The sequence below is a fragment of the Meleagris gallopavo genome, chromosome 2, assembly GCF_905368555.1.
Source record: "Meleagris gallopavo chromosome 2, MGAL_WU_HG_1.1, whole genome shotgun sequence".
Classification (NCBI taxonomy): Eukaryota; Metazoa; Chordata; class Aves; order Galliformes; family Phasianidae; genus Meleagris; species Meleagris gallopavo.
This window is the reverse complement of record NC_139405.1, coordinates 14,048,360-14,063,883: the sequence shown is the minus strand read 5'-3', so window position 1 is coordinate 14,063,883 and position 15,524 is coordinate 14,048,360. Positions and strand designations below refer to the sequence as shown.

Sequence of the window (15,524 nt, the reverse complement as noted above, 5' to 3'; positions counted from 1 at the left end):
ATTTAGGAAAGCTGATCCCCTCCATTTCTGTACTCGGCTAAAAGGACAGTTGAAGTTGCTTGGAAAAGGACTCCACATTCAGTACTGAAATGGTTCCAGATGCACTGCAGTGTCATTGACTGGGAGAGGTCTTTGATGGTCACTTAGTCCAGCTTCCTGTTCAGAGCATGATCAACCCTGCAGCTGGATCCAGCTTCAACGCCAGAGCAGATTCCAGAGGATCATGCCCAGTTGAGTTCTGAAGGTGCCCAAAGATTAATTAGCAGACATTCAAAGAAATGCCTCATCACTAACTTTGTCAGTCTGCAGCCTCATGCAGCCTGACATACACCTTTTACATTGTATGAAAATACCAAGATAGCATACTTCTGCCCCTAAGCCACAGCAAAGTACACGAGCTCAGTGTGTGTCATCTGGAAGACAGACTGCACTGCAGCATGCTCACCCCACGCCCCAACTGGAGGCACCTACCTGAGGTGGGGGGGAAGCTGGAACTTGTTGCGCACATCATCAATACGCCTTCCGAGGAATGGTGTGTCCACAGTCACAAAGATTCCTTTGTAACCTGCTCTCTCTGCACGCTTCACTAGGGACTTGGTAACCTCTCGGTCCTTGTACACATAAAGCTGCAGCCAGCGAAGGCCTCCAGGAGCTGCTTCAGCAACTTCTTCAATGGAGGAGGTGGCCCAGGAGCTCAGCATCATTCCTGTCCCCATTGCCTGGCATGCTGGAGGAACACAAGGTCGCATTCAAGACTGTCTGAAACATGAGTGTCAGTGCATGTAATTTCACACTGCCTTTCCTCAGTTTTAATATGTTTTTAGCCCTCCAGTAAATATTATGTTGATAGTTTCTGACAGGGTGCTGCTGTGAGAACTCTCTGGTTTATTTTCTGTGCTTATAAGCCAATTAACATCAGTTGCTGTCTACATAATGTTTGGGATGACCCCTGTTTCAGTATTAGGAAAAAAAAGTATCATAATTAAAATAAATATAATCTCATATTAATTATTCATCCTAATGGGAACCTATTTGTAAGACTGGAGTTTGGCTATCACTTATCAGAATTTTAGAACACACATTTAAATACACATTCACATACTTACAGTCTTAAACAATCTAAAAAAATGCATTTAAGGTTTCCAGCTTTCTGACTGCTGCCACATGGCTGCACAGGTTGGTATTTTAGGACTGTCATTATCAACATTGTACTTCAGTCCTCCTCACCACTGCCATATATGCTCCCCTCAAGCACTTGCTACTTTGGTAAGTTTTGATCATGGCCTTTTAGCAACTTTTTCCCACTTCTAGAATGTTCACTAGCATTGCACATTTTTACTGAAGGCCTCTCCCACCACTTCTCCGAGCAAGGTGCCTATTTTCATCCCTACAGAGTATTTCAGAATATGAAAGAGAGAAATGGACACTGTCCAGCAGACAAACTTATTACATAGCTATGATTCCCATTATGTCTAGGATCTCTCATCTAACAAATGTTGCTCTTTTTATGGTTATTAGTAATTATAAAAAGGTAGCTACTGGTTTCAAGGTCAAGAGCTTCTCATTCTGCACAAAGGAACTTCCCATAGATGTAAGCCAGAAGAACCAGCTTAAGTGTATTGTCTCTCTCTCTAAATATTGAGCTGAAAGGATGGTCATACTTACAAAGGAACAATTTCATTTCTCCTACTCACACAAGAAAGGATTTTATTTCCTCCCTCCTTGCATTTTGAATTATGTTAAAACATCATTCTGTTGTTCATTTACCATTTTATAAAATGGGTAAAAGATCAGTTCCTGAAGTATTTGCTTGTAAAAGTAATAGTACAAGTTGAACATGTCTGTGTAGTTACACATTGCAAGTGGTAGAAAACGAGTGTGGTAGTATAGCTCAGTGGAGAACAGATTAAGTAGCTAATTGCATTTTCTCCAACTGAAAAACTAAAAGATGAGTTGGCTTCCCCTAAACATTGAACAACATTCCCATTCAGCTCCAAACCTACCCAAGAGTGAAGATAAACTTAGGAATACAAAGCTGATGTTATGAAAACTGCCATCCACAGGACGACATTTTATATCAATGCACATACAGGATCAATGGGGACTAAAAGACTTGACGGGGAGCCTCCACCATTCTTTCTTCTGATATCTCTGCCTCAACACCTGAAGGAGGGGAACCCCACATCTATCATGTGATCCCACACAAAGTTTCAGTCTTTGCAGTCTCCACCCAGCAATTCCTAGAAGAGAATACACCAGCGAAGTGGAGCTTTTTGGAGACTACTAAGGCCAAAAGGATGAGAGTTCACACTGAATGTTGGGCTCTCCTCCTCCCCCTTCCTTCAAAAGCATTGCAGCGAAATCCATCATAAGGAGTGAGCAGCCAAAGGTTAAACATCACCAAACAATACCAGATGGGATCAAGCAGCTCAAGATTCTGTCCTGGCTACCTCCATGAGGCTGAATTCCAACCTGGGCTGAATGACAAACCAGCTAACCTCATACAACTATATTTTTGAGAATATATTATTACTTATTTTAGGAGTAATCTATTACTTAATATAAAGGAAAGGAAAACACTGTAAAACTCAAATATTACATAAAGCCTTATTATTTTTGGTCTACTATAGTACACATATTTTTAATGTAAATAGACTTCTGTTTTAAAACCTCATCTCCAGCCTGTGGGAGGCATTCAAAAGTGGTCTTTATGACAGCATTTTATTATATAAGAATTACAGATCTCAGTTTGGAAATTCACAAAGAACTTGCTCAACCAAATTGGATACAACCTCCTATAGCCACAAGGCACCTTTCAGTCACTGGAAACAGCCATGCTTCACTCTTTTGTCTTGCAGATTTTGCTACTCCGTGAAGAGCTGTAACCTGCAGAATCAACGGATTTTAAGGAGTAGCCTAAAGAGACATCTAAAATAGGCTTCAGAAAGTGCTGCCCATTTCCCTTCTGCTTCCAAAAACCAGCATACATCACAAAAGACAAAATATAAGGCAAACAGATGTAGAAGGATCTACACTTCCTAATGGAAAATGAGGTAAGATAGCTTATCACCCACTGCCTACTTGAGAAAAAGTGCTTTACAAACAACTGATTTATTTTCTTTACCAATCCCTTGAAAACAGACTACAACTTAATCAAAAGTGTAAAGAAGTCAAACTGTTTGTTGAAAAATATCTCACAGATACTCAGTAGTCAACCAGCCCAATTGGAAATGTGTCCATTGTTTAAATAAAAATTATTTATCTGATCAAATACAGGCATATGCACGTAGGATAGTCTCCTGGATTGACATTTCAAGTCAGTGAAGTGAAATAGGCATGTACAGGATACAGTTCTTCCCACTGGCAGCCTCAGGTAAATAGATGTGTGTAAATGATTAAAGGTAGATAAGCTGAATTACACTGCAGCCATCCACTTCATTCACTGCAATTTTAAATTCAGTTTTTGTTATTCCTGCTGTTGCTGTTCTTGCTTGACTGAAATGCATAGGAACAAAAATCTGGGCTGAAATAAAGTATAAATATTAACTGACTCAAAATATTATTCAGTGGAGAAAAAGAAATGACTCCATTCATCTTATTAAAATCCCAGGCTGACCTCATACTAGTAACTAATGAAAATAGCCCTACTATTGAAAATATGTAGAAGGATGTGCCAGAGAGAACAAGATTCCAGTGGTGCAACAAGCACCCACCTAGCAAAGAACCTCTATATTGTAATCCTTTGATCAGTCCCCTTAAATTTACTAGAAACAGTTCATTCTCAGAGAAGTACCCAGAAATAAATTTCTTCTAAAAACCAAAAAACGTATATTGAGTGGGATGTCACAACTCCAATTCAGAGTGATTTGCTCAATCAAGCCCATTATGTGATGCTAAGAAACAACGGATCAACATTCCTGTTGCTCTGTCAAATATGAATTCATGAATGAGAGAGGGTTAACTAATCCAGCAATTGCAAAACTCTCAGATCAGATAAGGGAAAAAAATGTAAATGTTTTGGTTCAATCTGTTTTTAAGTATTCATTTATCTATAATCTCTTATTCTCAACTCAACATATACGGCCTTAAGGACATGAGAATTGTTGCAAAAGTGGAAAATGTAATCACAAAATTCTTCCCTTGTCTGACCTATGAAGTTAACCACTCTCTCGTAAAGCAGCAGCTCAACATGCGTATTTTGGATTTTCATGGTAAAATTCAAAGTCTCTGCACAAAAAAATGCTGATATTTTAGAGATCCCAGGTTGACCTGTGCATTACATTGATCCCTTGAAGCTCATTTTACCATTTTTGTAGACTTTAAAAAAGATGATAGTCTTGAAGCATTGCCAGTGTTTTTCCTACCTCAAATCAAGATTTGTTAAAAATATACTCAAATTTCTTACATGTCTAACAGCCATTGAAGAAAATAGAAAGAGTTCAATTCCTTTAGCAACTATATTTTACATTTCAAATATGGGGGACTGCAAATATTTCTCCTTATTATTACAAGTCAGTACAGGATCTATATTCTCATGGGAAACTCTTTCAGCAACAGGCAACATTTGCCAAAGTTTAAACATCAAATTTTTAATTTTTTTTTTTTTTAACCAGCCTTTCTTCATGCCAATCCAGATAATTACTTTTCTTTAAAAAAAGTAATCTTTTAAGCCCAAATCCAGAACGTTCGCTGAAGGATACATTTACCTTTGTAGACATTGCGGGTTCCCACTGAGGTCAGTGACAGCGCTCAAAGCCTGGCAGCAGGCACACAGGGACACAGGGGAGATTGAGGGATGTTGTCACTATCAGGATGGTGAAGCTTTAAGCTCTTTGTGCTTCACACAATTAGAAGGCCCAGTGCACCACAAATAGGGATATTATGGGGTGCTTAGGTGAGGGGAAGCTCCACTGACTTAGCTGCACAGCTGCCTCAGCCACATTGTTATCTATCTGCACTTCACCTGGGGAAGCCTGGAGACACTGGATATACATGAACTGAGCCTCAAAGACATCTCTTCTTACCAGGTAAGATAAACTTCAATGAAACGGAATTTTCTTCAGTAGTGGGTATTTCCAATGAAGTATTTTATGCAACAACAAATCAAGGTTGGCAATGGAACAGGATTTACTTAGGAAGTCTACAGGAGAACAGAGCAATATTGGTGAGGCACTGGCACAGCTGCCTGGAGAAGCTGTGGGTGCCCCAACCCTGGAGGCATTCAAGGCCAGGTTGGATGTAGCCCCGGGCAGCCTGATCTAGTCGAAGTGTCCTTGCCCACAGCAGAGGGTTGGAACCAGATGGTTTTTAAGGCTCCTTCCAACTCAAACAATTGCATGATTCTATAATAACATATCTCAACCCACTTTTTCATCCTGAAATTGTGTCCTTCCCACCTCTGATGGCATATCACTCCATTAACTAGTATAAAAAGGTACAGAGTTTACTCCTACAGGCAACCCAGAGCATATACTTCAGCAGAGGATGCCTGCTGGAGAGGAGAGTCCAGTTTGAGCTTTCATATTTTGTCATTCTCATTACCTTGTATGAGAATGGTAAATCTTGCTCTCTTTTTCCTGTGCAAATTCCCCTTGTTTTCTTTTCAGGGACATCTCATGGCAGTCAAAATACCCCACTGTAGTCACTTCTCCCGTTACCTGCTGTCCCTGAATTAGGGGGCAAAGGACATATTTGGGATCAACATGGTGTCCTTTTGTCACACTGGTATTTCTCAGAAGTAGCTATGTTCTTTGAGCTGCATCTCCTAAGAAACAGAGTTGTTTAAATTACTTAACATTTCTCTTGATGAAACACATTTGGCTGAGAGATCTCCTGCCCAGCCTTACCTCACTTACCTCACTTACCCCTTTCAAAATTTTCTGTGCAAGCTGGGCCTGCAGTTTGTTGACACAACATTTTGTCAGCTGTGCAGGAAAACTGGAGGCAGCAGGGCCAAAATGGATCTAGCCAGTCTGGAAGGTCTATCATGCTAGAGAGCCTGTGTATACACCGGAAAGTCCCCAGCCATACTAAACTATAATATAGATTTTTTTGAGGAGGAGGAGGAGGAGGAGGAGGAAGGGGCATGATAAGAACAGCAGGTGAGGGATGGGTACAAAGTCCTACTGTAGTCACTGTCGCTGAGCACAAACAGCAACAGACAACAAAATCCCTCACTTGGTGTCATGGATGGGCACACCAGATGAGCACAAGGAACCTGAATTCAGAGGACCAGCAGCATTAAAGCAAATGAAAAACATTTCATAAGTCTGTTGAAGCCAAAGGAATAAGGTATTGCTCCCAGCCTAGGTGAAAATGATAGGGCTGACAGTAGCTAAACAGAGTTGGAGAAAGCATTTCAGTCAGTATTCCTATTCTCTATTTGGCAAAGTAAACTGTGCAGATGCATCTCAGGTGGTGGTGAAATCCTTCGAGTCAGAAGTAACTCTGTTGAGAGCAATTGCAGAGAGTAAATAAAATCATCAGATCTGAACAACTAACATTCCAAGTTTTCAAAAGATCTGGCCAGAAAACAGTCAAGCTGTTCAGCCTGATTTTAAGCAAGTCTAAGAGAAATCAGTTACTGCAGTACTGCTTCTGAGTTGAAGCAACAGAATACTAGGAAATAAGTAAGAATTAAGACAAGAATATATAAATAGCATCAATATATAACAGAATGGAAGTATTGATAAAAATAATTGTTCATATCTGTTAATGTTCAACTGAGATGTCAAGAAACTGCTATTTCTTGTTAAGAAATAAAATCCTAAGCAGTATCCAGCTTCAGTATACTGCAAGGTGGATCCCATTTACAGAACCATGAGTGCTACTCTACTTCAAGGGAGTACTGACTGAAGACTATATGGAAATTACAGTGGTTTGTGAGCACAGCGTGAAGCTGGGGTGGCAAATTCATGTCATTGCATGAAGGAATAGTGAACATTTTTCAGACAAGCAGAAAAATACTGTGTAGAATTAGAAAATTTCTGCTGAAAGGTGTTTAGAGAAAAGCCCTTTGCTCTTTAATGGTGGCTAAAATTATTCATCAAATTTGGCAAATATTTTTAGTTAACTGAGTTGAAATTTGAGTGAGAAGGACAAGAAAAAAATCACTCTAAGTCAAAATGTCACGCGTTGATATTTTCAAAATGGAAATGTTTTTTTCCAAGCTAACACTTATGTTTCAAAAGTAAGCTATGGTTAAAAGCATTGGCTAGTAGGAAAATTCAATAAAACATTGTCTTTTAGATCAAATTAAATATTTCAGTTAATCCAAAACCATTTTCCACCCAATTTTTCAGTTTCTCATGAAAAAAAAAAAATCCTTTATTTGCAACATTTCCATACACACCAATTGACTGTAACTAAAATCCAGGGAATATACTTGAAGAAAGCCCTGAAAAAAAGTGGATTAACTTCTGCCAAGATCCATGGAATTGTTTAAAGGACAAGGAAGCATTATCTATAAGAGCTCCAAGTCCATTTAGACAAGGAAAGCTGAGGAGGAAACATATTGCTGCTTATAATATTTATGTCTACATAGTCTAGTTAACAAAAGTATAACAATCTACTCTCTAGAACTTGAAATCATGCAAATTCTGACCACAATTACAGCCTATACTGTTAGGAGTGGAATTAGTTAAACTTTAGAGTGACTTACAAACACTGTGTTCAGTCTTATCATCAGGAACTTTTAATATCACAATTCAACATTTTTTCTAAAAAAATAACCTTTTCCAATGAAACAGGACTGTTGATGAAGGTGTGTTTAAGGGAATCAGCCTGCATTAGACCTATTTAAGATGAGATACATGCTCTTTCCCACCAATTTGGTCACTTGTGTGGGAGTGTCACTTGAGCAGCCACAGTTCCCAAAAATCCAACAAGCCCTGAAGCAAAGGGTCTGCAAGGAAAGGGAGTTTTATCTAATGAGAGACAACATGACATAGATGCCCTTCTGTGTGGATGAAGGCACCGAAAAAATACAGCATTTCAAAGCAAAATGTTGTTGCTTAATAGAAGTAGCTGGGAGGACTAGGCATTGCTCTTGAAGCATGGAAAAAGCTTGTTATTTCTACCTGTACCACCTTGTTCTGCAGGTGAAAATAACATGAATCCGAGACCATCTCTTGAGGTTTAATCCCAGCCAGGCAGCTCTGTTGTTTGCAGCACCTGCTGCGTACTGCCTGAGCACACAATACACGTGTGCACTGTGGGTGCTCCACTGGGCAGCTGCCACGCTCCTGAGTGTGAGTCAAGGTTCACTACACCTGCTCAGACCAGGAGGGACAAGACTCAGACCACACCATGTTTTCCAAGGGCCATCACGACAGCAGAGGCACCACTGCATGAGTCGCTTCCTACATACCTGAGCCAAAATTCAAGCATACAAGTACGTGGTGTTTTCCAAAAGCCACAAGACTATGATCAGACTTTCTTGGCTTGCATGAACCATGGTGCAGCTAAAGCAAAAACCAATTTAAAGCAACCAACAATCTGGCCACTTCATTTCTGAGGTATTGCTAAGTTAAAGACAATTTGGATGTAGCAAAATCCTTGATCCCAAATGTCCCAATTTTAAGGAAAGCTTTAAGCCAAACGTGTACTTTACAGCTAACTCCTGTCATCTTATAAGGTCAGACCAAAAGCTTGGAACTGAATGCCCTGCTCCACCTCTAACAGAGCACAAAACCAAAGACTTTTTCTACAAGAAATGCTAATGCAATACAGAGGGTGTGATTTTAATTGCACTCTCCTTTGAAAGTGATGAAAATTTTACCAGCTCCAAGGATATGTTTATTTGGCCATATATTCAAACCACTGCCAGTACACCAAGCTCTGCTGTCTTGAAGATCCAAGAATGTTAAATGCAATAATCATATGTTAAAGTTTGAAACTAAATGCAAAAGAGTCAGGAAATTCCAAAATTAAGTTATCTACCGCAGCCATAACTCAGACCTGGTAGATAGCCTTAATTTATCACTTGATTGTATACGCAGTTACAGATTTATGACTTAAGATGTGGCCAGGCAATAGTGTCGGTGGGAGGTTTTGCTAAGGAACATCCCGGATTTTGTGCATTTCTAATCTCCCTCTTAACATGGCATTAATGTGTTTGCACTTAACAGCACTATGCCTCGGGGTTTTCTTCCAGCATAACCTTGGCCAGAAATAATCTGCGAGTGTTGCCAAAGGACAGGACAACACTAACACAGCTGACAGAACTCAGCTTCTCAAACCAGTTCAAGGTATTCGAGCTCCATCGTGTGGAGTGTGCCTGCACATACCATCTGGTTTTCTAATAAATCTCTTAAAAAAAAAAAAAAATAGAAGTATGCTCAGATACACTACAATCAAAGAAACCTTTGACAGAAATAAGATTCAGACTGTTCCTTGCTGACGAGCAAAATGTAAACCTTGTGTCAGGGCTGAGTTTGCTGGAGCCCTAGGACAGCAGCACAGAAGGACTGCAGCTCATCACAGGACACATCCCAGTCATGCTGGCTGTTAACAAGGATCAAGATCAGCTCACTGCAATGTTTGCAATTAGACTCACTTCACACTGGTATTTGCTGCATTGATCACGGAAATGTTGTTAAATTAAATAGCTCACAGGACTATATGTTTTGTAACCTCATTCTGCTCATTCTGGAGTATTGAGATGCACACCCTGACTCTGCCTGCTGCATACAAACAGTGTGACCTCTTCTGGAAATCATTTTGCAGCTTGAGTTAAATAAGCAAGAAAGTTTCACATCTGAATTATCCCATTTCTCACATCCTTTTAGGCTGTAGGCTCCACTTTGAAAGCATCTTTGTGTCAAATTTAGCCCAGAGGACCCTTATCTTGCTGGCTCCCTGGGATGTGCTCAAAGAGCTTTATACAAAGCAAAAAACCCCTAAAAAGATCGTTCTGAGATAGGCAAAAGCTTGTGCATTTCTGGAAGCAAAGACATGGATGGCCCCTGGAGTGCATAAAAGGTTCTGTGACAGGAAGCATTTCTTGTCATGGAAACCCATATACATTTATATTTATAGAATGTATATAAAATATATAGACCCTGTTTTCATTTTTAAAATTAGAAATGGCAACTAGGATTCCTACAGGCCAGTGAAATATATTTTGTTACAAGAAAGCAGAGCAGCTGTCATGGTGTGAAGGACTTGGTGAAGTGGGCAAGGAGGACACCAAGGGGAAATTTCTGACATCAGGCAACTCTTCAGCCAAACAAAAAGTGTCCAAAGCTGCCAAGACAGAGGCTCAAGCCACAAATCAGACAATTTTTATTTTTTAATTTCTACTTCTTGTGACTTCTCTCTATCACTTCATTCCCAAATCAAGACCAAGAGACTATCCCAGAAGGGCCAAAGCAGTGCAAAAATAACCTGTCAACAAATGTTGCACTAACATTATGCAGTTATAATAGCTAAACACTGTAGCCTCTTCTGGCCCTACAAACAATTAGGGAATCTATTTGTCTGCATTACAGAAGATTACAAAAACCTCTTTGCCAGTTCTCCAAAATGACACCTCTTTAATTGGAAGGCATTACAAGAGATAAGGGTTGAAAAGAGGACTCCTATGGTCATGACTCAGCCCCAGATCACCAATACAGGGATGTTGCACTCGCTGCACTTTTTCTCCTCCAAGTGCAGATCCCCACTTTGCGGTGTGTATTTGTTGGGTGACCTGGCTTAAAGTGGATAGCACTTTTTTCCCCTCCCTTTTCACTCTTGAAAATTAAGAGCTACTAGACTGACATGTTATCAGACTGCAAACGCAATTGAAGATGTATGGGCAAAAAACACACGCCTTAAATCTGAGATGCAGGTAGGTCACCTCCTTTTCTGATGTCCTTCTCCATCTGAAGACACTGAAAACAAAAAAAAAAAGCACTCGGCTGCCCCCTTCCCACCAAGACTTAACTTTGTTTATTCAGAGATAGGAGCAAGAGGACTGCAGGGACTCTGCACAATTTACCTTTAGCGGTCGCCGTCTCTCCATCAGGGTGAGCCATGCGCTGCATAGCAGTCGCCGCAACGCAGACCGGCATGCTGATTTTCTGCCCTAAGACTGAGGTTGACAGGTCCATTACAGACACGTCCCTGAGCACCCGGGGGTACAGCTTCCATCTGACACAGAGAAACAGAATAAAATGTCTGCATCATTGAGGTTATAACTCTGAATGTCCAAGAGCAGATTTTCCTGTTATCAGAAGAACAAATGGTGAAAGCTGGAGGGGAGGAAGCAGCACAAAGCACCAAGCAGCAGAGTGTTTGACCCAGAGCAGAGCTTCATTATATGATCCAGACACAAAGGGAGCTGCAAAATGCACAAAGCCAAGAAGAAACAGGCTAGAAGAGATTAAAAAAAAAAACACACAAAACAATGGAGGGTGAAAGGAAGCAAAGATTCTTTGAAAAGCATTGGCTGGTATTATTTGAAAGAAAAGACAGGAGCTGCAAAACAATGTTTACAGTGAATCTTAGCTTTTCTGAAAGCTCTGTGGCAGAACTAGATTACAGAGGATATGCAGGACTCAGGTTAGATACTAGGAAAAACTTATTCTCAGAAAGAGTGGTAATGCAATTAAATAGGCTCCCAGGGAGGTGGAGGTGTCACAGTCCCTGGAGGTGTTCAAGAACCACGGAGATGTGGCACTGAAGGACACGAGTTAGTGGGCATGGTAGTGATGATGGTTGGACATGGTGATCTTAGAGGTCTTTTCCAGCCTTAATGACTATGAGATTCTATAACAGAAGTCACCAGCTCCCCTTTCACCTCCCTCAGTCATTCCCTTAACAGATCAGGGAGCCAAAGGATACAGAATTTTTGGATAAAAGTAGCCTGACCAGTGCTCTCACGCCACCTTGTCCCTTTAGTATGAGTGTCTGCACTGAGAGCACACAGAAACAATTTGCCATGCCTCTTCCTGCAGAAAACAGATGAGCAGGAGCATGCCTTAGCTTAGCTGTAATCAGATGAGATAGTTGGGGAAATTGGCTGCACTACATTTCTATTGGCACCTTTTGAAATCCAGCCCCCACGAGGTCCCACCCCAGCAGTTACAAGCTGCTGTGTGATACATACTTCACTGAAAAGTAACTGCAGGCCCAGGGACGGCCCACAAAGAATTGAGACTTCCAGGAAAAGACCAAATGCAGCCACTATAATTTGGTACAGAAAAAGACTCTGTAACAATTGCTTTCCCAAGAGAGTAAATTATAATCTACTCCTTGAATGACTTGGCCCAGAACCCACTCAACTGTTCCTGACCTCGCTTTGCTTCCAATGCATCCACCATAAACCACACCAACCCAGACCCACGGCCATATTCTCCTTTGGGGCCTACAGCTCAGATACAGACAGAAGCCGACTCCAAATAAGAACCAAAAAACACCCACCTGAAATTGCAATTAGGCTGAACATCATATCACACAAAAATTTACCTTTGCCTTCTGCCACCAACTGGACAACAATTCATCTCAGAGCATCAGCTACACAGCACTTCAATATCCCAAACCATCTCAGTATGAATGCATTCATGAGGGAGTAGCCATGAAATCAGACTTTTTCTTATCAATGAGGTAATGTTGTAGCAAAGCATCGTTAGAATAATACCCAAGAAGGTGCACATCAGCAGGTGCTAGCTCTCAGGGGTTTGCTCTGAGCAAGGTGCAAAGGTTCTCTGCAAGCAGTAATAGGCTCACTGCCTCAATGTCTTTCTGATGCACCCTTCCCTCTGAAAGGACTTTCAATGTAGATTATGGCAATTGAGTTTTAATTAGAAGAAAATAATTAAAAGCTTAGTCTACTGCTGAACCTGACTACCTATTCAGCACTAAAATGCCTGATGGAAACTGAGTACTGTCATTAGCAAGGAGATGGCAACCAGAGCCTTCATTATCCTTAGGCTATGCTCTGTCTGTGAGTAGCAGTCAGCTTGGGCTTGCATACTAAACAGTCTGGTTGGGGTAGGGGAAGAGAAGAAAAAAGGGGGAAAACTGACAACACCTTCATTTTACTGAAAGATCAAGAGAAATTTCCATAAGAAACCTGGGACAGAGTCAGGATGAGACCCAAATTTCTTAAGCCATGGAGCACAAGGCCATGCCAGTTCTCCAGAAAGCACTCCCCAGGGAGGAGAAAGATGGTTATGATGCTTGGAAGGGATGTAGTTGCAGGACTCAGCTGTAACATTTGATGCCAAGACACACACTGTAAGTATGCCTCCTTGGACTTGTTTTCATACTATTGTGTCAGACTGTTATTTTTCAGGGAAAAATGAGCTGAGGGTGGGACAAAGAAAACATGACTTTTATCCCCCTTCTTCCTAATCCTCATTCCAAGGGCTTTTTCCTAGCTCTGAGAGATCCTTCCCCAGCAGATACAAAGAAAGTACAAATCCTTTCATAACCTTGTTCATGTTTACAGGCTAGCTTAGAAGCATAAGGATGCAAAATGCCTTCTACTGCAGACTCCTAGTACTCAGCTGTTCCTGACCCATAGGATTTTTACCTGGTGCAAATGTCTGCCACTTTCAAACACACATTTGAGTATCAGTCCTGAAGCAGCAAAATTCCTTCAGTGCCTCTAGCTCAGAGAAGCAGAGACAAAATCTTCTATTTTCCCCCAGGAAAGTGGGGTGTTCGAAGCAGCAAACACCCTCCTTTCCCACTCACTCTTAAGTGTATCAAATAATCGTCCACAAGCTTTTTGGTGCCAGATTTATTAGCACCAGTGTTTAAACAAATTTCTCTTCTGATCCCCTTAAAATAAACAAACAACAACATAAAAACAACACAGCTTTTCTCCTTGCATCTCACTAGGTTGTATGCTCTAGACCATCAAAAAAAAAAAAAATCAGTCCTCCTAACTGGGCACTGTCTGGGTCTCACAAAAAACACTGACAGGATCACCCATCATTGCACTATACTCTTTGACAGAAGCAGCATCAGATTTTACTTAACATGGATTTTTTCAGCTGCAAGTTTATCAGGCATCTGAAGAGACCTACTTTCTGGACAAACCATGTGGATATACCCTTAACAATAGTAAGCAGAAAACAAGCACAGTACTTCCCAGTATACCAATGTAAACCCTGCAGTTGGGCAAGACTCACTTTTCATACTCATTCTCCACTGTGAAGAACTACTGAAATTTTCAAAATGTAACATTTTCAAGCAACATCTCTCACTTTTCCAAATTCATACTAAATCCCTTCAACAGTGCATCACTAGCAGAGTGCTTGGGAAAGGACACACTGCTCAGACAAAGGCCCCCTCCCAGCCCCTACCTGCTTTGATAACCTTAACAAGAGGTTGAGGTCTCCTCCAGCTCCTACTTCCCAACTTCCCATCATAACAGACACGTGCTATTGCTGCACAGGGCCAAGTAATAAACAGTTGCTTTTGCTCAAGGAACATATTTTCTCTTCTCAGATGTCTCATCATCCATATGGCAACTTTTTTCAGGGCACTCTGAATCTGAGGTGGAAAACATGGCAGAAACCACAACCAGCTTATTATTAAAAGCATTCATTTCTTCTCTTTTCCCTGTGACCTGACATGCTTGTTTGATCCTACTCAGATTTTCAGTCTCTCTATTTTTTTTAAAGGCCCGTGCCCAGTCATTTTAATGCCCTTAACACCCAACTACGTGATGACACATTTGCAGGAAATATGCGTCAATGCTAACACAGATAAACAAGAAACGATGTTCCTTGTACACGACAACAAAATGCATCTTCTCCAAATGCCACTGGGAAGTCAGTGGCAGAACCTGTCACAGCAGATTATTGGAAATGTGTTCCTAAACACACACATTATTTTCATTAAAATGCTGAGAGATTTCAGATTGATTTCTTGAATGCCATCAAGCCAAAGGCAACTCACCCTTGTCTTGAAACATACTCTTTATTCAGGCCCATTGGTTTCTTGACAATTTGAGAGTGAATTTAATCACCAGACAGAGCAGTGTTGGAAGGACACATGGTGTTTTGGAACACAGAACAAACACAAGGTGAATCAAGTCAGATGCCATAGGGAGTAATGTATGCTCTCATGTCCTAAATAATTGTCCCTGTCCTTAATGCCTCATTTATGCAACTGATGTCTCCATATAAAACAAAGAAAAACTGATCTGGCTTTAGCAGGAAAATGCTGATGTTGAGATGCAAGCACTGGTTCTTCACATCGGCATCAATCTCAGATAAACTGGAAGCCAGAAGAGAGTTGCTGTAATTATCATTAGTCTCATCTTAAGCCTTGGTCTTTTGGGGGCACTTTATACTGCAGTATCTGATTACAGGTCCAAAGTACTTTAAGCTCCTGTGCTGTCAAGAGGACAGGACATTTGATTTTATCAGCAAATGGATATGACCTGCACTGTTCCAAAAATTGCATGAGCCATTCCAAAGGTATTGCATTATCTATCAACACAACCATTCATTTGCTACATTGCTCCAGAATGATAATCTATTTCTCTTGTAACTGCAATCATTACATTGCCAAAAAATTAAGAG

General features: G+C 40.7%; 1 protein-coding gene across 2 annotated transcripts in view; it reads right to left on the bottom strand.

Moving 5' to 3' along the window:
• HAO1 (hydroxyacid oxidase 1) overlaps positions 1-15,524 on the bottom strand; it is a 32,463-nt gene that overhangs the window by 9,650 nt on the left and 7,289 nt on the right. Inside the window, exons 2-3 of one of the 2 annotated variants that reach the window (XM_085218990.1) lie at positions 10,982-11,160; positions 472-727 (exon numbers count right to left, since the gene is read on the bottom strand). In XM_085218990.1, coding sequence (XP_085075116.1) covers positions 472-727; positions 10,982-11,160 — 435 coding nt within the window. The remainder of the gene's footprint in view (positions 1-471; positions 728-10,981; positions 11,161-15,524) is intronic. The other variant, XM_085218991.1, reaches the window with a different exon arrangement.